The 21,143-nt window shown below is 39.7% G+C and overlaps 1 protein-coding gene across 2 annotated transcripts in view; it reads left to right on the top strand.

Annotated features, from left to right (window-relative positions):
* The first annotated feature begins 9,623 nt into the window (after positions 1-9,623).
* The window catches only part of RAB3IP (RAB3A interacting protein), a 35,185-nt gene continuing 23,665 nt past the window's right edge, over positions 9,624-21,143 (top strand). Inside the window, exons 1-3 of one of the 2 annotated variants that reach the window (XM_074573121.1) lie at positions 9,624-9,725; positions 18,023-18,298; positions 18,506-18,767. In XM_074573121.1, coding sequence (XP_074429222.1) covers positions 18,048-18,298; positions 18,506-18,767 — 513 coding nt within the window. In that variant the 5' untranslated portion in view covers positions 9,624-9,725; positions 18,023-18,047. The remainder of the gene's footprint in view (positions 9,726-18,022; positions 18,299-18,505; positions 18,768-21,143) is intronic. The other variant, XM_074573112.1, reaches the window with a different exon arrangement.

A 21,143-nucleotide genomic window follows, 5' to 3' on the forward strand; every position in this document is an offset into this window, starting at 1 on the left:
AGTTAATATATGCTAATGCAGTTTCATCTTAAGTGAAAGCTAAATGGTCAAACGGGCAATCGCAGAAGGAGAGGTGCTTGATTCTGCTGTATGGACTGCTTCTTCTGAAGTCAGTGTCATTCTGCTTTGCAAGATGACCAGGGTTCCAAAACTTCTGACACAATGTCAGGCGTACAATGTTAGATAATTTCCTTGCTTGACTAAAAATGCAGCTGATTGCACAGCCATTTGCATAATTACCCTTTTGTACATGCAGGATGCTGCAAAACTGTAATTTCTTTTCTTTTTTAATGAAGATGTTATGTTAACAGAATTTCATATTGTTGTGGACATTGAAGAATATTGATGGTTGATAAATAGTCTTTGTTTTATATCATGTATTAATGTCTCCTGCACTTCTTAGGGAGTTAGATTTGAGAAAGAGGGATCTTTTTTCACATTGAAATGTTTCTTTTATACGAATACCAAAAGTGTTTATATTAGAGTTAATAATGCATCTTTGTTTGCACAACAGGCACGTTTGTGCTCTCAGTCAAGATTTTTCAGGTATCACTGGAAGAACCATAAACTCATGTTCTTTATGGCTTAAGGGGGTAGGTTTTCAGTGAGTGGTGTTACATCTTTGAGAGTAGTAAATGATAACTCTTGTTCTCTGCATGGAAATATAATAATAACAATAACAACAATAACAATAATACATAACAATGGGCAATACACATAACTACAACCAAACCATTCTGTTTCTCCCATTCAAAAATTGAGGACAGCTTTTCTTACTTTGACGGAATTCTCTGTACGAGTGTATTTTGGTTTGCATGTAAGAAAAAACCACCTGTAAGAACAGTGGTCCAACTTAGCACACGGTTTTAAGAGAATAACATTGCAATAATGACTGATGCAAAGCTGTGCTGCAGTTTACCACATACGACACTGTTAGAGGAGTGATTAAACTACGCTGCAACTGATGGGAGAAACTATACCCTTCATTATCTGTATTCAAATTAAAGGGAGCCTCAAACCAAAACGTAGAGCCATGTTACCACCAAATAGAACTGGAACTGAAAGAATGGAGGATTTTCTTGTGTTGTGTCTTTGGCAGAGATTTGTGGGAGCATCTACTTGTATGAGAGAGAAAGGGAAAGATGAGACAGAAGAGATTCCAAGAACAAGATGGAGACTAAGAACAGACAGAAAAGCATTCTCAGGGAAGAGTGTTTAGAAAAGATAAGTTCTTTTAAGTATTGTCTGGAAAGAACTTGGAACGGTTGTTGTTGCTGTATTTTTGAGAATAGGATTACTGGTATTTGTGCATAAAAAAGGATTACATCAGGATGGCTGACCACCATCAATTTCTTTTTGCAAAGGGAACAACTCACATGAGTTCTTTTTCTTATTTAGATAGTTTTAGTTCAAAAACCCCCTAATAATACTTACTGCTATTAAAAATGGTACTTGATACACACGTGAAAAGGATAAACTGAGGACTTTACTCCATGACCCAGGTGGTCCTGCCAATCCTGTATTAAAGCTAGCTCTGGCTTTCCTCCCTTGCATGCTTGAATGCTAAACATTTCTATCAGAACTTCATTTGTTCACTTTGCAGATATTGATTAAGAGGGGGAAAAAAGACTATAAAAAGATAAAGTAGCATTCAGGAAAAAGAATGGTGATTTTAGTGAACCAACAGAGATAAAAGGCCTTTTTTTTTATTTTCATGGACAACAAGCCTGATCAGTTCCACCTGAACTGCAACAAACCCTCTCATTCTCTGCTTTCTGCAAGTTTTCACTTCGAAAAAACGCCTAAACAGCTAGGGTAGCTTTTGCAAAATAGGGACTATGCTGTGTTTGTTTACCTTGGTTGAAAATTGAAAGTCTCATTGCTCCCCCAGACACGAGGTTTAATCCGTGAGCCAAGGGCAGATGAAACAAACCCTGCGCTTGTCGTGTCGCTGCTGAGCCAGCACACAACCGAGAACACACGTGGGCATCGAATGGTGTTGGGGAATTCATCCTTCGCGCTCCTCTGGGAAAATCCATGTTTTGGCTATTTTAGTGAGGTGAAGGAAAACTTCCCCTGACACAGTTAGTGTGGGTACATTTCCAATCAAGGTAACGCAAATGTAAATGCTAGTGGAGACAAGACTCCTGGGGGGTCTGGCACTTTGAACATCATTTTGGGAGGTGTAACGGAGTAATCCCTCTCTTTCGTGGAACTAGAACTGTTCTGGTTTCAATACTACTTCAACATTTTTTACCATCTATGCGACTGCATAAAGGATTTATATTACTTTTCAGAAATGCCCCCCTGCTGTGCTGAATTTGCAGAGCATTGCCACCATGAGTGTGCCAAGCTGGAGAAGAGAGAAGGAGACATGGAGAGAAAAACGCCACTCTGAACTGGGAGGCATTCCTACGCATAGTGCAGCGATGTCCGTATCAACTCAGCGATGCCGGACAGAAGATGAAAATAACGGTATTTCTATCACATACGGAAATGGTTGGTACCTGCAAAAACTTTTCCATAAGACCAGCTTCACCTCATGGAGCAGAATGTAGCAGTAACTGGTAGCCTTAATTGAAGTCTGGTTTTGAATCTCTGTGTCATTGAACAAAAATAAAGAAAAATCAGCCCATTAAAGCCACATCTTCCATGTTAATAGCAACTTCTGTCTGAAAGAACGAATACCTTTGAAAAATTCATTATTAAACTTTGTCACGTGACCACATATTATGCGGGAAGGAGGAAGAAGTCCAGTTTCGAGATGCATAAATTAAGGCACAGGGAGGGTACCCATGTCCAAAGCAGAATTGTGAATAAAACATAGGGTTCCTGAATCCTCACCCTATGCTTTTCACTGTCATTATTTGGAGTATTTGGTGGAGCTATTTTTGGAATCTCATCAGGAAGGATTCTTGAGTTTTAACTATAGGTTTGTCAGGGCTACAAAGTTTGTTTAGCTTTCGGGGGGTTAATTTTCGGGTGAATATGTATTTTGTATTTTTATTTTCTGATTTCTGAGTTGAGGTTTGGCATCTCTGCTGTCTTCTAACTAGGGATGAACATGTTGTACTATTTTTAATTGCACTATGGATCCGTCCCTGGCTTGCTTCTAAAGATAAATGAAACCACATGTCAGTCCTTACATAAGTTGGTAAGGGCATTTCATTTCTGTTTTTTTTTTTGTTTCTTCTGCTTAGTATTAAGTTACATTTACAAGCACCTTCAAAAAACCTAGAAGCGTTATTCATTTTATATGCAGCAGCAGCATCTGCCTAGTTGGGCAGCTTGTTTGCAGAATCAGTCTTACGGTCAAAGTGGACAATTGTAAACTAACATGCTCAAAGGGGAAATTTCTTTTTAACCCTTGTCATAGGGAATTTATATTCTTTATTCATTTCTATCTTCCCTGATTAGGCTGTGTTCTGTGTAGTTATATAAAGGTTGTTTTTTGTTTTTTTTTTTTAACATGATAAAGAATTTGTCATTCTTGTTGTATTGTGTCAGTGAGTTCTGCAGGTCATGTATAGGTATCTGCTGTGTATAACAGGAATTTCTTTCAATTTATATTTTTTTGCATTCAAGCCAAGACTTTTAATTAAAGAGTACAGAACTTTAATGAGCATTCACTTTTTAGGCATCACTTTAAGCTCTTATTTCTGATGCTGATTTAGTGTGTTGGCAAGTCTGACAGAGGAAAGGACTATGAAGTATTTTGAGGTTTTGATGCTGCAATAGATTTGTTGGGTGATTTGAGCACATCATTTGAGTCATTCCAAGACACATAGGAGAGAAGAGATATATCTGTTATGGATAGAGTTCGGTAAGGCTGTTGAAATTCTCTCCTGTGACACCTCATAAAAAAAGGAAGGGCAACGCCGTCTAGCATGAACTACTGCAAAGACGGTAGAAGACTGACATGAAAACCATGCTCAAATCACGATTTTGGATGGCGAATTGTTAAAGTAAAGCATCTCATCTCAGAGGATCATTCTGGTTCTTATAACGTGCAATACTTTAATTAATGACTTGGCTGATGGAATAGGGAGTGCACTTATCAAATTTGCAGGATATGAAGGGCCATAAAGATTTTTTTTCAGAACAAGAATCAATGGACATAGAAGAAAGTTCACAAGTGAAGTCACACACAAGTTGGAGAAGGACTGGTTAACCAGGATTCTGCTGCTGTAAGAAAAAAAGGAAGGGATTTTTTGCTGGGATATATAAGCAGGTGTGTGATATGTTAAACTGGTGCTCTTCAGACCTCAGCTGTGCTGTGCGCAGACTTGAGCACTGTTCTTTTACAAAGAAGAGGACGCACAGGAAGAAGTCTAGACAGAATAATAAAAGCAACTGGTGGTCTAAAAACCATCACCTATAAGGAAAGATTAAAATAAGAGTAGTTACTCTTTGAGAAAACGGAGGGGATAGATGATGCCACCAAATACCCTAGATTGTTGCTTCCCGCATCCAGAGAGATAAACTCATTACCTCTTGCCCTACACGGCAGCAAAGGAGATTAGGTTAGACTCTGGAAAATATTTCTAACTCCGGGGACAGTTTGGCACTGGCACGCACTGCTTAGGAAGGCTGTGCTGTCTTCCACCACTGGAAGTTTTGAGAGCGCGCTTCAGGAGTAGTTAGTATCAATCCTGCCTACTTGCTGTTATTTTGGGGTTTTTTAGTGGGTAAAGCTGAAGAAAAATACAGACCTCACTGGTTTTAACATTGTATCACTTGAATCAGGAAAAGCACAAAAAAGATAAGAGCTGTAGTTTTAGGGCTCCCATAAGCTGGGTGCTTATTTATGCCAATGTACCAATTAGATTTGCTTTCCAAATGCTTAGCTAATTGTTGAAGAAATATGCCTGAGCAGGGAACTCCTGTCTATACTATGGTTCCCAAAACTGCTAGCACTGGTTCGGTTGAGCTAGTAGAAGGAAAAAAAAAATCCCATAAAATAGATAAGATTTAAAGTCTCTGTACCTTTTCTGTACATTTGTATCATTCTTTGTTTCTTTTCACAGTGCAATGGGGTTGCAATGCATGTGTGACTTCTATTAATAAATTTGTCCTTTGGTTTGCTGGAGTTTATTGTTTTATAACATCTTCATTGAAAGGGAGGTAATAATTACAGTTTATTCAATATAGAAAAAAAACACAAACAAAAAACCAACAATAAAAGAAGCAAGTAGGAAGTACCACAGGCAAGTAGAAAATAAGATTTCAAAGTTTATCTGCTTTATTTATCTGTGAAATTGTTGAGACACCCTCCCCCCCCACCCACTCAAACATCTTCTATTAAGGGAACAACCACTTCATTCCTCCCAACCTGTAGGAGGAAAAATTTGATTAGCTGGCATTTGTGTTTGTGCATATAATTAAAGCCACATCAAAGAAAAACACTGCACTTGTCTTCTTTAAAGTCCTGCAGCCATTCTTGCTTTCAACAGAGAAGCCTGCCATGGTCTGGGGCTACCTTCTGCAAAACACCTTTGTCTCTTGTGCTTTTCCCTCCCTGAAATAGACTTCTTAGGTCCAGTGGATTGAACTATTAGTGAAGGAAACAGCCACATTTTAAGACAAAGTCTCTCAGCTCAAATGCAATAGAAGACCTGGACAGACAGAGATGCAGTTCAGGGAGACTCTTGTTGTGGGGGAACTGTTTGCAATTATGTTTACCACATTTTGCACCATTATGACTGGAGAAAAGCTATGCAAGTGAGATTGTCAGTTGTTAGTGTATAGATTGCTATGGACAAGTCTTTGCCAAGATACCTGCCCAGCTTTCTACCTACCTGGAGAATGGGAATTTCTGACTTAGGGCATTTAACCACACTGAGGAGTTCAAAAGGAACAGATGAAGTGATTTAACAAGCTGAGTGAACAGATTTGATGGTAACAGCAAATACTAGCATTCATTAGAAACAACACGGTTTCAGCAAAGTCCGTCCTCCAGATTTTGTACATTGTGCAGTTTTGTTGAATGGTCCTGTCAGATTACATCTATTTAATCAGAGACAGCACCCATAGCATATGTTATTCCACCAAAGCTGCAAACCATACATTACTTTCCACTGGCAACAGTGATGTTGCTTATTTAGAAAAACAGCAATGCACAGTTTTGTTTCTAAAAGGACCTCCAGTTTTCCTGATTGCCAGGGACCTAAGGGCACTAAAAGGCCTTAATTGCCCTGATCAGCCTCATCTGGGACCCCTAATCAGCCACGTTCTTCCTATCGTGGGAAAGGACCCTGAGGCTCCATTCAAGCTGAGGCCCAGGTCAGCAGGATTTGTCTGTGTTGTGTCTGGGGTGAGCCTGTCTGGATTGCTTCTTTCCTTGGATGAGCCTTGGACTTACATTACAGGAGTAGGTCTACATATAAGTCTCTAATTCTGTCTCTTGATCTTTGTGATGAGACTTCCTGGGTGGATCCTGGACTTCTTGACATCTTGCCTTGTGTGACGGTCACTAGGTGTATGACAAAGCCTGTTGCTATTACCAGCTTAGCCCTGCTCGTGACTGTGCCCTCATTGGCAGGGTTACCCTTGGCTCCCAGCTCACGATGCCTGGAGGAGTAGCAGCCCTGCTCTGATGTGCAACTCATGAAGGAACCAAGGCTTGGATAAAAGTACTCTTTAAAATAGATATTTAAAAAAAAAAAAAAAAGAAAAAAGCTTACTTCTCTTATTTATGTCTCTGGATTAAATCCAAATTGTTTCAACTTTTAATTTTAAACATGTAAGTTATATTTTCTGCGGTTTGGTGCTGCCTGACTTTCAAAGTATTGCATGCAGCAAAATACAGAGTACTTTAACAAAATAAATCTGTTGATGATTAATTTTAGCACAGTCAAATGTCTTTGGAACTGTATTGCTTTTATTTCTTGAAATGCAAGATGTCTAATCTGGTTAAGACAGCAGATTATCATGCCAAGTACAGTCATTGTACAGGATTAAGAACTATAGGATTATAGATGCTAATTATAGACTCTTGTCAGTTTACTATGTCTTAATACATTGTTTTCAACTTCTGATCCCACTTGTCACGTCTCTTTTGCAACCATGTTTTTAATTAACTTTCTGATGCATCTTCTAATTTGGCAAACCTGTATTCTGATAGCACTACCTGGGTTCTATTGCATGTCAATATTAGCAAATTAAATCATTTTAAAGGTCAGAGCTCTTCAAACTGAACATCTCTGTTCTTCGAGGCTTTTCACAACAAACTTCAAATTATACTGCTATTTGAATGCTCTACTTCTTGTACTGCTTGGTTTCTTGGCTTTCAGATTGTTTCTAGAAAAGCTGCAGATGATGATTTTTCTGTAGACGTTTTTGCTCCTTGAGCCCCTTAGTGTAGATTTACATATTGAAAAGGCATTTAGAAGATACTACCATTTATAGGTAATATATTTACTTTGTGATGATGGCATTGATACATTTGTCCTTTGACATCCTCTTTGTCATATTTATTTGCCCTCTATGAACTTGGTGGAATCCTCCATGAATCTTGGTGGATGCTACGTAAGGTGAATGTGCCACAGTGAACATTATGTGTCTGTGGCTATGTTCTGCAGGACTGGCCAAACAGGATTCTTTCACATTCAGTGGAAAGCTGTCAAGATAATTAAGGTTTCAATTATTGACTGGAATGTGGCCTAGATTCCTTAACTGATGAATGGGACAAGATCTTGTTTACATTAGTTTTTTGCTAAAGTTCTTCACCACTGTGGCGCATGGTTCAGTTCAGCTGCACTAACAATGGTGAAAGTACATCATCCAGCCAATACCGCTGTCATTTGAAGCATATTTTTTGGCAATCTAACTGGACCAGTGGTAAAATGGAGTCTTGTTTATAGTAGCTTTCCAACATTTTGCCTACTGCTTTTACAGACATAGAAAACAGAACAGTACAGACTGGGACTTCAAAAGGAAAAAAGTAAAGGCTGCATGTAAAGCTCTGAAAAGCTGGAAAATTGCCTGAACTACCCTGGTTCTGTCAGGATGGCTGTAGTGATGGCTTAAGGACATAGGCAAGCCAAGATGAGACGTAGTAGTAGTATCTCTTTATCGGACAAACTAGCAGAGCTGGAAAAACACGCCTTTTTAGCAGGTAAGCCCTGTTTTAGCTCTATATGTGGCCTTATTTCACAAGTCTTGTGCATATAAAGTACAGTTCAGTCTTTAATTATTACATACATCTGGCAGGCTCAGCACCTGATTTGGGGTAGTACATGCCCTGTGCGTTGAAAATCACTGGATAATGATCTGGTGTAAGTCTCATTTTCTCATTTTTAATTGTGTAATCCTATGCCTTTGTTACTGTACATGATTAAATATAGAATTATTAACTTCCTCGTGTTTTTCACGGTAGCAAAACATTCAAACTTTAATAGCTGCGTCCTCCTGTGCCCTTGAACAGAAGCAAGGTTTTAACCCTCTCTGCCAGGTGATGGGGTGGAGGCACAGAAATGTTGGCTGATCTCTCCTGAAGCCATGAGTGTCCGCAGCCTCCCCTTCTCACGAAATGTGGCACCTGGCAGTGTCTGTGCCCTGTGCCATGTCAGCCGTGAGCCTCGGGTACCTTTCCAGCCAGGCCCGAAGGAAAGGCTCGAACAGCATGTTGTGGTCAGAGCGTTTGCCATGGGCCGGCCTGGCTCTGCTCATAGCAGAGGGACAGAGGCTGCCCCGGACCCGTTGTCCTGGCCATGGAGTGCGTCTGCCTTCCTTCAGCCTCAGGCCTCTTCTTCACAGACCTTTTGGCCCCTAAAACCTGGTTGCCTGCTGACATTGTGACTGACTGACTGCCAGCAGTGCAAAGGAAAAGCCTTCCTGAGACCTTACCTCGTCCCCCTGTACTCAGCACTGGTGAGGCCCCACCTCCAATATGGTGTTCAGTTTTGGGCCCCTCACTACAAGAAAGACATTGAGGTGCTGGAGCAGGTCCAGAGAAGGGCAATGAAGCTGGTGAGGGGTCTAGAGAACAAGCCTTACGAGGAGCAGCTGAGGGAGCTGGGGTTGTTTAGCCTGGAGAAAAGGAGGCTGAGGGGAGACCTTATTGCTCCCTACAGCTACCTGAAAGGAGGGTGTAGCGAGGTGGGGGTCGGTCTCTTCTCCCAGGTAACAGGCAATAAGACAAGAGGAAACGGCCTCAAGTTGCACCAGGGGAGGTTTAGATTGGATATTAGGAAAAATTTCTTCACGGAAAGGGTTATCAAGCATTGGAAGAGGCTGCCCAGTGAAGTGGTGGAATCGCTGACCCTGGAGGTATTTAAAAGACAGGTAGACGTGGTGCTGAGGCACACGGTTTAGTGGTGGGTTAGGTCAATGGTTGGACTGCATGATTTGAAAGGTCTCTTCCAACCTAGACAATTCTATGACTCTAAGATTCCAAGTATTTTGGGCCACGGGTGGCTGCTTCAAGGACAATGGCGCAGCTGGGGCGCTACTGCTGACAGAAGGCTACTCGGGCCGGCCTTACACCGTGACTCCCCCCCTGGCCCCGGGCTCCCCGCCGCCCCTCCCGTTCGCCGGGGGGGTGGGTTCCCCAGATCTCCGCTAGGGGGCGGCGGGGGTGGCGCACACCTGCCCCCCTTACCCGCCCCCCTGCGGGCGGTGCGCGGGCGGTGCGCATGCGCGGCGGCCGCCCGGCGCCCCGCCCCCCCCCCAGGTTGGCTGAGGGGACGCGGTGCGGCGGCGGCCGCTCTCGCTGGGCTCGGCAGGTATGTGGCGGCGGGGCTGCGCGGCCCCGGCACCGCTGGCCGGAGGGAAGGAGGGGGGTGGCCGGCTAACGCGGCCGCACCTGCCCGGGGCCGCGCTCCCAGGAGCTTGTGCCCGGGACGGGCGGAGCCGGCGCCGCCTGGGAGGGCTCCCCCCCTTGCCGGGGTGCGGTGGCCGGGCTTCCCTGCGCCGGACCCGCCGCCCGCCTGCTGTGGCCGGGGCGGCTGTGGGGGTCCTGGTCCCCCTCATCTCATCCCCCGAGCATCGCGGGGGTAGGTGGCGGCCGGGCCGTGCCGCGCCGCTGTGGCCGCCTGCGGCGGGAAGGCGCCGCTGGCCCGGGGACTCCTGGCTGGCTCCGTCGGGGTGTGCGGGGTGGGGAGCAGCCGGCGGCAGGGATGGCGCCAAACCCAGCGGCGGTCGAAGGCAAAAGTAGTTCTGGGGGATGAGCCCGGAAAGCGTCGGGTGCACCTGCCCCGGGAGAGGACGGACAAAGAGCCGGCGGCTCGGGGCAGCCCTCCTCCCCTCAGGGCGGCCCTTCCCAGGCGTCGTAGGGCCGGCAGGGACGGGCGTCCGGGCGGGAATGGCTAAAAGGGCGAGGGTGGGGGCGGGGGGGGGGAGTTGCGAGAAGAAGCTACGCTGGCGCTGAAGTCTTCTCCCCTCGCAAACTTGTGGGGCGGTGGGTGAGAGCGCCGAGGGAGGCGGCAGGGGAGGGCAGGGCCGCTGGGTGGGTTCACGGGCTTCGCCGCCCGGGCGGTGCCGGGGGGCGCCCTGGGGAGCGGGGGGGGAGTTTTGCGTCGTGGGACCCGTGGAGCTGCGCTCCCCTGTAGCGTTTCTGGTTGCTCTAAAGTCTTTGAGCAGTATTGAGGTTAATACTTGGTCGCCGGTAAGTAGTCTTGTAAACTGTAGTAGTTAAGTAGCAGGGATTTCAGTTAATCCTAATTTCATAATGTAGTTACGTTAGACAGTAAGGCGCAGAAAGGAAATTCTGGTTAGAAGTTGATTGCAAGAGATGAACTGTGCAGAAATTTGTGCTGCCTAGGTGCTGATGCCCCATTAGTTTCCTGGGAGTCGTAGGGCTCTGGAAGCAGGAGAATACCAAACAGCCAAATCCTTAATGATGCCCTCAACACTGGTCATACTGGCAAAAAGCAACAGTGTTTTCATCCATTTGTCCCAGAGTGTTGTCTGTTTTGTTTGCAGATAGCGTACTAAGGTTTATATTACTTGATTTGTTCGCCATGGTCACTTGTAAGTCTTCTTAGGAAGTCTCAAAAACAGTGATAGCTAAAATAATTAATCTTCCACAGACTTGCCATAATAGTGAAATTATCAGCTTCTCTTTTGAAGCAGATGTAAGGTTATTCAGTCTAGAAGCATGTATTGGCAGCTACCATCTGTTCAAATATTTGTATTCCTCAGTAAAATATAGGGCAAAACCTGAGGTCTTGTTGCTTTAATATTTTTATTGTTGTTTTTATTATAGATTTGTTTAATGAGTTCTGGGGAGGGTTAAAGTCAGGCCTTCTGTGTTTGTGTCTTGGCAGTCATTCTTCTGCTGTGCTTGGTTAACGTTACCTAGTGAGCAAAGAAGGATAAATAATTTATGATTCTCATTATGCTTTTAATAAATAACAAATGGGAGTGCACCTCACGGCTCGACTGAAATATCCATCCTGTTACACTACATTTAAATGGGGATTTTTTTGTGTGTAGGAAAACAGTCACAATAAGCCTTTTGATTATAGACTGCAGCTATCTTCATGGCTTTTATTGACTTGATTTAAAATTCATGTAAAATGCCAAACGAGCTGGTCTCTCACTGTTACACTTACGTTTATGGATTTTCCCAGAAAAGAAATGCGTACTTTGGATTATTTTTTTAAAACCCTTTCCAGTATGTCATTTAAAATCTGGTCTTACTGTAACTAGACTAAAACTTGTATTAAACACTTTAATTACACTTAATAATATGCTAACTTTTTTTTCAGGAATTAAGAAAATGTTTCTTTAAATGCCTTTGCAGATATATTTAGAAAGCTTTATATATCATGAAAATTATGATCATTTTTACTTAAGTTTACTAATTGAATATTTTCGGTGTTAACTGAAAATGAGAGGGTCTTTAGGTCCAAGTCACGGCAAGAATGACACTGCAGTTACAGTCACTGTGATCAGGCTTAAACCTGAGATGGGATTGTGAAGTTGTTTCCAAGATAAGGCAGAACAGTGCTCTGTCTTGAGAACAGCAGCACCTGCAAAGAGAATCATGTTTGCAGTTAAATGAACTTGGTTTAGAGAGTCTTTGTGAACCAAACAGTATTCTTTGAATGTTTGTTTACAATAAAAGTTTGCAGTATCCTACCTTGCAAAGCACTGATTTTTGTCTCTAGTAAGAGGTGTACTATCTACCAGACTCTACACCATGTTTGTTTATAAGTTTCACAAGCACTTCATAAATATAGGTTGTTGAGTCTTGTGTGGTGCTTCTTTCTCAGAGACCCTTACTCTGCACCTGTATTTTTCTAGTTGAAGATATCTCTATAATAAAGTTTTCAAAAGAGATTTTTTTTTAAATCATCAGTTCCACGAAACAAAAATTCTTTTAACTTTATAAAATCTTGCTATCAAATAGACTACATGTTTCTTTTAAAACAGTGTGAAATAGTGTTTTGGATGCCTAACATGAGAGTAAAGAATAGAAAAGCACCCACATCATAGCATCACGTGACGACACTGGTGGAAATGCAGTAGAAAAATATTCTTGTGTTGAACCAAGCATGGTTTTTCTAGCTCTTAAATTGTATAGATTTACCTAACTTACAATTCACGTTCTATTTACCATCTTACCTAATTTACTATCTGTTGGTAAATACGTAGTGCAAGGTCACTTGCAAATAAAAGTAGAATATGTAAAGACTGGAGTAGTTCAATGCTTTCTTTTCTCTCATATCTTACTGTCTCCAAAAAAAATATAATTGTGTATTTGGGCTCCTGAAGTAGAAATTTCTATCATAATTGCAAAATTGCAAAGCTGAGAATTGTTTGGGAATTGTTTTTTGCAAACTTTGAGGGAATTTCCATGCCAAATCTTGAATTGTGTTTGTGCGATGAACTGTCATCGATAACAGTGTTAAAACTTGCTTGAATTCTGTGGCTAAGCTTAAATGTAAAGCAGTTTAGGAAAAGAAATAAATCCACCAAACTTCTTTGTCCCATGCCAACATCTGATGAATATCTCATACTGGATAGACGTAATTGCATTGGTTTTGAACTTTAAATTACTGTCCATAATATGCCTTACAACAGTTTTACTTTTTAAACTGCCTGCTTGCATTTGATAGGTGTAGGTATGGACTAGCAGTACCTAATTGAACTTTTTCTTTAAAAGGTTTTTATTAGTTCACTACTTTAATTCCCTACTAAGTTCTTCAGAGCTTAAAACATATTACATTCCAGACTGTATAATGCCAAATACTTCAAAACTTTTTTTTTTTAAACCCGCTGAGAGGAATGCAGACCTGGTGATAGGCTAATGCCAGGCCTTTTGAGGAGCTGCTACAAAAAAATCCACTTTTCTATCCCCTCCTAAATGAACTGAAGCAGATGTTGGAGTCTAATAAATGAAATCCTTGAGAGTTTATTATATTTTGAAAGGCCTGCTGTGTGAAGATAAACAGTACAGCTAATAGGCACCTTTTTTTGGTAAATGCTAACTAGCATTTACTTTTCATCAAAATGTTTAGAAACAGTAACTTCTTTTTCCTTATTTGATTTTTTTTATTTTTATTTCTTTTACTTGATCAGGTAACTGTTCTGTGTGATGGTGCCCTTTACTATTAAAGCTAAAAATGAGATATTTTTAAGGCGTTAAATGTTTGGTGCTGGCATTGCTTTTAAGTGGACTATAACAATTAGGATATTGTTCAAAGTTGTCATCTTCAACCTGTCTTGTATGTAAAAGCAGTCTGTGAAAGATGAACTCCAGAGTTTGTAGTAGGTGGTTTTCAACAGTACTTTTTTTTAAAAAAAAAAGAAAACAAACCACAGTAAGTTACTGCTTTTCAAGGAGCTTTTTAATGTTTAGTTATTGACTGCTTTGGTTCAGACAACTAGCTGAACCCCTCTTAGAGTAATAACAGGAAAATTAGATAAAGCATTTTGATTTGACTGCTGTTTAAAATGTTCACAGTTCTTCATTCTTCATTCCTGTTAGAAGCTATAGAAATGCGTTAAACTGAGTGTTAAACTAATTTCTTTGTACTGTTTTATATTAGATAAAATAACAGATTTGAGCATTGTTTTGTCATGAAGTTATGTGAGTAGTCAGCATTGCAAGTGTGTCAGTGGAGAGGTAATAAAAAGCTGCAACATTTTGACAGCTTCCACCAAACTTACATTATTTCCAGATGGAAGCGTAAGGGAATTAATTTACTTTGTTTCATCCTGATTTATTACAGTACTTGAATTTTGTATGTCATCCAAATTTCATACTATCAACTAAGATAAATAATCACGTCTTTGGTAGGCACTAATGCTACTGCAAGCTTTCACCATATATTAATGTGATAGAAAAACTATTAAGAAAATTCATAGTTTTGTTTAATAAATGTGCTGCCCTGAAATGTCAGAATATCAGCTTTTGTTCACAGTAGCAGAATTACTACTAAAGAATGCTGTGTCAACACTGTGGTTTTTTACGCACTGTCAGCTTGGCTCCTAGTAAAGCTCTCCACTTACATGCGCTTCATGTTCCTTCACAGCAAGGCTGTTCATTGCTGCCTTAGTCAATAATATAAACCCCCCCACAAAGCCCTAACCAAGCCTGTAATCTTTAATGACACTGAAATTTAATGTGTTTTTTTCTCCTTTTGTTTACTGTTACTTTGAAGAGATCTTTCCCAAAAGAGAGCTTTTATTTTTAGGACCACCTAGCTTTTTGCATGGCTGTTTGGTTTTCAGCTGACGCCTTGGTAACAACTTAATGGTGTTGGTGAGTCTTGAAACTGAGATATTTGATACGGGCTTCTTTGTCTTGTATGGGTGGTGTACCCAGCTTCTGCCTGCTCACTGCTAAGTGAGAAGTAACGCTAGGAAAGAAAAAAAGTTGTGAATGGGAGGTGTTTTACACAGATGGTGTGCTTACTAGTGCCCATTTGACAGGCTGTGGTAAAAGTTTAGCTGAGGGATTTATTTTCAGCTCTTCCAGGAATAACTTGTATAACTTTTTTACTTACTGTATCAGAAAAAGCTTTTTTGTTTGATAACTGAGAAGACATGCATGGACTTATTTACTCGTAAACCTCTCTTGTCTGTTTAGGCTGAGATAGATATTTAATGTATAAGCAGAGTGATAGACTTGTAAATAAAATTCCATAATCTTTTTTATTTCTTTTTTTTTTCCTATTAAAAACACCACAGGTTATAGGCTGATTAGGTGGAAAAGCTGTGGGAAGGGAGTTAAGTGGAACATTTCTCATAGGAGTAGGAGCATGTAGGTAGGATAGATTTATTTTTTTTTTTCCCAAACATACTAATTTGCTTATCGTAGATTGATGCGTTGGTCCAGAGGGGGAGCTAGAAATGCATTTGAACATTCTGAAGATAATAAGCAGGATTCTAATCATTTTTCTCTGCGTGAGCCAGCGTGACACTCTGCACTTCATAACGTAGCTTAATTTGTGTAAATTATCATAAATATATGGAATGGTGCATCTTTGAGCCTGTTGCTTGCTTGATGTACTTAAAGTATTTGCTCTGAACAGATAGCCCTAAGGTTCGTACAGAAATAGTAAAATACATTAAAAACTGAAAAATAAGTGCTTTCTGAGCCTTTTTTTCTTGGAAATGGCTAAATAGTATATTCTAAAAATGTGTTTTGGGGAAAAAAAAAACTTCATAGAAAATTTTAATTCAGTGGGGTATGCAACTGAAAACAATAAGTGGAACTGGTGATGCGAAATACTATGGTACCACTATTGAACATCAAGTCAGATTGCAAGTTTTCAGTGGAACTTTGAATATGTCTTTCAAACTTGAAACAGAAGCTAGTCAGCAGAAGGGAAGATGTTTCCAGTTTGCTCTCAGCTATGTTCTCAATCTTTGCTTCTGTTGGGTGGGTTTTGGTGCGCTTTCCTAGGTGTTGTGGGCATAGAAAAGGCAAGGCATCCAGGCAGCCTTTCTACATCCCTGTTCAGAAGCCTGCATCTTCTGTTAATTGTGAAGACTGGAATTCAAAGAATTGGGAGTGTGAAGAGTCATCTTGGTGGTGTTGCCAATATATTAATATTGAGTATGGCTTGCTTGGTAGTCGAAGAAGAGGAGAGTGGTGGGAACAACGAAAGCGAATGTATTTGTGTAGATGTGAGCCTGACTTTGAGACCGGCGAGATGGATGTTTTTCAGCTGGGGTGATGAACTTTAAAGGCCCGTTTCTGCAACTTTATTTTTTCAAGATGGCAGTATTTTAGCTTATTAAATGTAAAACAACGATGTGTAATAGTTGCACTGTAGAGCTGAATAGTAAAGCTGAAAACACTTTTGAAATTTAACCTTGAAGAAATGTCCTGTAGCTCTGGCAGTCCCTCCATTTTAATTTGTTGACTCAACAGGCTTTATTGTCCTGTAGAACACGTAATTAGAATGCTTATAATCATTAAGAAAAACTACAGGGAAAACAAATGAGAATATTTTTCAAACTTACTTAAACTCAAAAATAAGTTGTTCATCTCTGTATTAGGGTAGAAAAGCTCCAAACTGTAACAGTGTTTTTCTGTGTAAATCATGTTTGTGCAACTGCTGTTGACAGTTCAAAATAAAACAAATTTCTGCATAAAACAGAAAAAAAAACAAATCCCCAAATGCCCATTTTTATTCATGTAAAGTCCTTTTTGTCCCTTAAGTCTGGGCAGTTTCTTAGAGGTGGTTGGTTTTTTGTGGGAGCAGTTAACAGCAACAGAGAAAAATTAATAATGTATTCTTGCTATCTGACCAAATGAATTTCTTCCATATGTACCTGATAATGTGGTAAAGCAACTTGTTTAACATGGATGTATACACACTCAGTATGATACTTGAGACACAAACCAGTTTTGAACAGCGTTCTTTGAGTTTAAGATGGCCAAAGAGTATTGATGTAACTAAAATGTTACTGTGTATACTAATTTGGGGATTCCACTCTTGGTGTTTTCCATGTGTTTTATGAAGTAGCTAATGAACTAGATGTACATGTAAGTAGATGGCATCACCTCTTCATGGTTGTGACCCTCATCTTTCTAGATCTTCTCTCTGCCTTGTCTTTTCCATTGTAAGACCCAAGCAGATATGTCTCTAAAATGCAATGTATTATTTCATTTAGATACAACAGTGCTTTTTTTGCATGTTAAGTACCTTTGTGAAGCCATCTTTATGTTAGACGGAAAATGTTTTTTGGAGTGAATAATCACTGCTAAGTAATTCCTTCACAAACTTCTCTATACTACTTCCAATTTATAGTTTTGAATCATGCAAAGATTTTTGTGATCTCTGATGATAAACTGCTGGAAAATAGGTGCTTTCTATCGGGGCTTGTAAAATTTGTGTGTTGTACTTGTTTTCTGTTGATCTTATGAAAAACATAAGGAATTAAAAAAAATAAAAGTAAAATTAAAAAATACTGTCAGTTAAATTGCAAATTCATAGTACACTTTTACCTCTATTATATTTCTGGTATGATACTTATTCATAATGGTCATCATCACTTAATCATGAGATGTATTAAATACACATCATCATACTTCATGAGGAGTTTTATCAGCTACTTCTAGCATTTCAGTGAGCTGTTACAAGATTAGATGTGTGATTTAACCAAAACTGCGATGGACTGTAATATATTTAAAGGTTCACTGATTTATGTCTCTAGATTATTTGCTTCGTTAAAAATGGAAGGTTTAAGTTTCAAAAAATGTTGGATTTTTTTTTCTTACTGGTTCCCAGGTCTGCCTCCCTTTCATGAATGTAATACATTTGTGTTTTGATACAAAACTAGACTATATTAAAGATGACTTTGTTTTATGATATATACCGTGTTCCTAATTTCATCATCCCATTTAGATGTGGAGTCTGCTGTTAGATCTTCTGGACTCAACAGTCCGAAGTCCATTTTTGGTGGTCGAAGTTGACACTTTTGCAATATTAGACAATAGTTTCCATTATATCATGAACTACTCTGAACATTTCTCTAAGTGTTTTTTTAATTCAAATAGTTGACAGATATAATTAAATATTTCCTGTTTGCATTCTGATAATGTGATTATTTGATTCAGGGTTTCATATGATGAGGCTTTTATTATGGCCAGTGACCCCTTGGAAGGCTTTCATGAAGTGAACCTCGCTTCACCTACGACACCAGATCTTCTTGGAGTAAATGAACCAGGGACTCAGGAACAAACTACCTCACCCAGCGTTATCTACCGACCACATCCTTCTGTTGTGTCCTCTGCACCAATCCAACCCAATGCATTAAACGTTTCTGACCTTCCCACACAACCTGTTTATTCATCTCCCAGACAACTGAATTGTGGAGAAGCATCAGGTGTCAGGTAAGTTCTGTGTGTCTTTCTATTTAAACTGCTGATGTTTGTGGCATATAAACTGCTTGCTTTACTGAAGATATAATTTTAATATTACTTAAAATGTTGTAATATTAAATTGTGTCCATAGTGGTACGTTCAGCACCACTACTGCCATTTCTAAAATATTTCCTTAATGTATTATATAAATAAAAAAATATATCACTCTTTTTACAGCATCAATGTTACCGACGCAGTATTTTGTTCTACCTCTGGACCCCAGGGTGGGTCATTCAATCACAATAATTCCAGAAAGGAGAGCAATAACGCAGAGAGAGAGTTTTTGCAGGGTGCTCCAGTAGCAGATGTTGCTGAAGGAAATGAAGATATTTTTGGGTTGAGTACAGACAGTTTATCTCACTTACGGAGCCCATCTGTACTGGAAGTAAGAGAAAAGGGCTATGAAAGATTGAAAGAAGAACTTGCAAAAGCTCAGAGGGTAAGGCTCATTGTCTTTTCTCCTCCTGCTTTTTCTCTCTTCAGACTGGTTCTAATATTGCAGAATGAGAGATGGGCCAGAAGATACAGGCCGAGTCTGCTCATTTCTTACAGAAATATTATGATGTAATTATTTTATGTAAAGTTATTCTGAATGTGTACAGTGCTAATGTCATAGAATTATACCTCGATAGTGGTTTTTTTCTTTAGTGTTGCTGCTACTTAACCATGGAATTTTTTTGCTGCAGTATCTGGTTAAACACGCTTTTTCTTTGAAATGTAGACCATTCCTTCATTCTGACATTTGAGAATGAGAGTAATTTTCTGTCATTCCATTGTTACTGTATAAGTATTTATAGATGCTGATTATATACCTCTTTAGTCTTCTTTCTCTTAGAGTATAAAAGTGTAGCATGTGTCATGGAATACAGAAGTGCTTTAGAACGGGGGTACTTGTGATGTTTAATAGGGGAACGCCTGCATAGGAAGAAGCAATAAAGATGTCACTGGTGTTCTTTAGAGTACTGTTACACCCCACTTCAAATTGAATATAGATACCTTTGAAGACACTGTGGCTCAATTCATTAATATTTGTAAAGCGCTTTGTCTTGTTTGGATGGATGGTGCTATATAAATGCAAAGCCATTATTTATCATTTTAACATCCCTCTGTGCTTAAACTTTTGAGTAGTTTTTGTGCTGTTTGTATCTGTGCCCTTTCCTCTCCTCTACGATTCCATTCTTGTTTAAATTTAAGCTCATCTTATCTTGTGTTTGTACTTGTTTTCCTCTGTTTGTTACCTCATCTTGGTGATTGTAGTCAGCATTTCTATCATAGTATATTTGCCCTTGTTAATGTGAATCTTAAATATGGATTCTGACATCACTTTTTCTGTTGATTGTTTTATTGCTGAGTAGTTGCTTCCTTTGCTAATGTGTTCATTTGCTTAGCATTTGACCACTGAAAGGAAACATTAACCTGAGCTAAGTTTGAGGACCTTGCATGTGAATATGTAATCCTAGCAGTTAAACTTGGAACCTTAGAAAATGAGAACAAATTAAAGTTTAAACTTCAGAAAAGCTCTTACAGTTCCTGACAGTACACCAAAGTCCAGGTAATGTACTTGAAAACCACAACTCAGATCTGCTACTGTTACCTTGGAATTATCTGAAAATCTTATTCCAGTGTATACCACTTTGTCTCTTAAAGATTGAAATGTTTCCTATTTCACTCCAAAATTTAAAGTGGTTTTTAAAGAAATTATATTAAGGCTGCTAGGACGTACTAACTGCATGTTATGTATTTTCAGACCCTTTGGGTCTTTTTAACAAAAGCGATTCAGCACTAACTTGAGACTGTTGACGTCAAAGTTCTTGCTAAGTCTCAACCCATCAGGTTGATTCTTACCAGTGTTATACTGGATGGATAACTTATTTTGTCTGCTTGTTTTCCTAAACTTGCGCTGTTTCAGAATTGCTCAGTAACACGGGAGTCATAGCAGGAATCTTTACAGACTATACAACAACAAATCCTATTCCTTCTGTAATACCTACTTTCTTCCACTCCTTGTATGACTAGGTTTTTTTCTATCCATAATTCATCTCCGGTTGCGTTTCTTCCAAAAGTCAAGGCTGTTCATGTAGGGCTGTGCCCACTCTGCAATATTTAGTGTGTCATGCAGTCTTTAAACTTTTATTTCCAAGTATATTCACCTTTGTCTATGAGTACTCAGTTTAGAAATCTGTAGGGATATAATTAATACGTAGTGCCTGTGTATGGCTGGTTGTTTTGTGCATAATGGTTTTAAATTCTCTGTAAGTCTCTGTGCTGTTTATTAGGAACAGTGAAAAAAAATAAGAATTACAATTTGCACTTGAATTTTGTGAGCTCATTGAGCCTGTAAACCTTACAGACTACAGACCTTCCAGGAGTGAAGAAAGTAAACACAAATTTGCTATCTTGCATTTTTCATTTGTTACAAATTTCTTATCCAAACTGTGTGCTATTGTAATATGTGTTAAAGATTGATTTGAATTTGTTGCAGTTGGGATCAGAAAGGGAACCAGAAGGGAAATTTGAAGCTTGGGGATCCGCTATGTAATTTTTTTCATGTCTCTGCTTGGAGTGCAACTTTTTTCTTAATATCCTCTCGTTTTTTTGTGTTAGAGAATGTATGTGTGACATGTAATTGTAAGACATTTAAGTATGGTTCTTGAAGAAATTATTCAGGAATAGAATAAAGATTTAGTCTTTTTTTTTTCCTTTTTGTATGCCTTGTATTTCTTAACACTGCAAAATTCCCTTCTCAAAAGGAACAGCATTGCTGGCAATGAGAAAAAAAAAGTCTTTCAAAAATTTGTTTTGTGATGAGGGGAAA

Source organism: Larus michahellis, chromosome 1 (genome assembly GCF_964199755.1).
Source record: "Larus michahellis chromosome 1, bLarMic1.1, whole genome shotgun sequence".
In the NCBI taxonomy this organism is placed as follows: Eukaryota; Metazoa; Chordata; class Aves; order Charadriiformes; family Laridae; genus Larus; species Larus michahellis.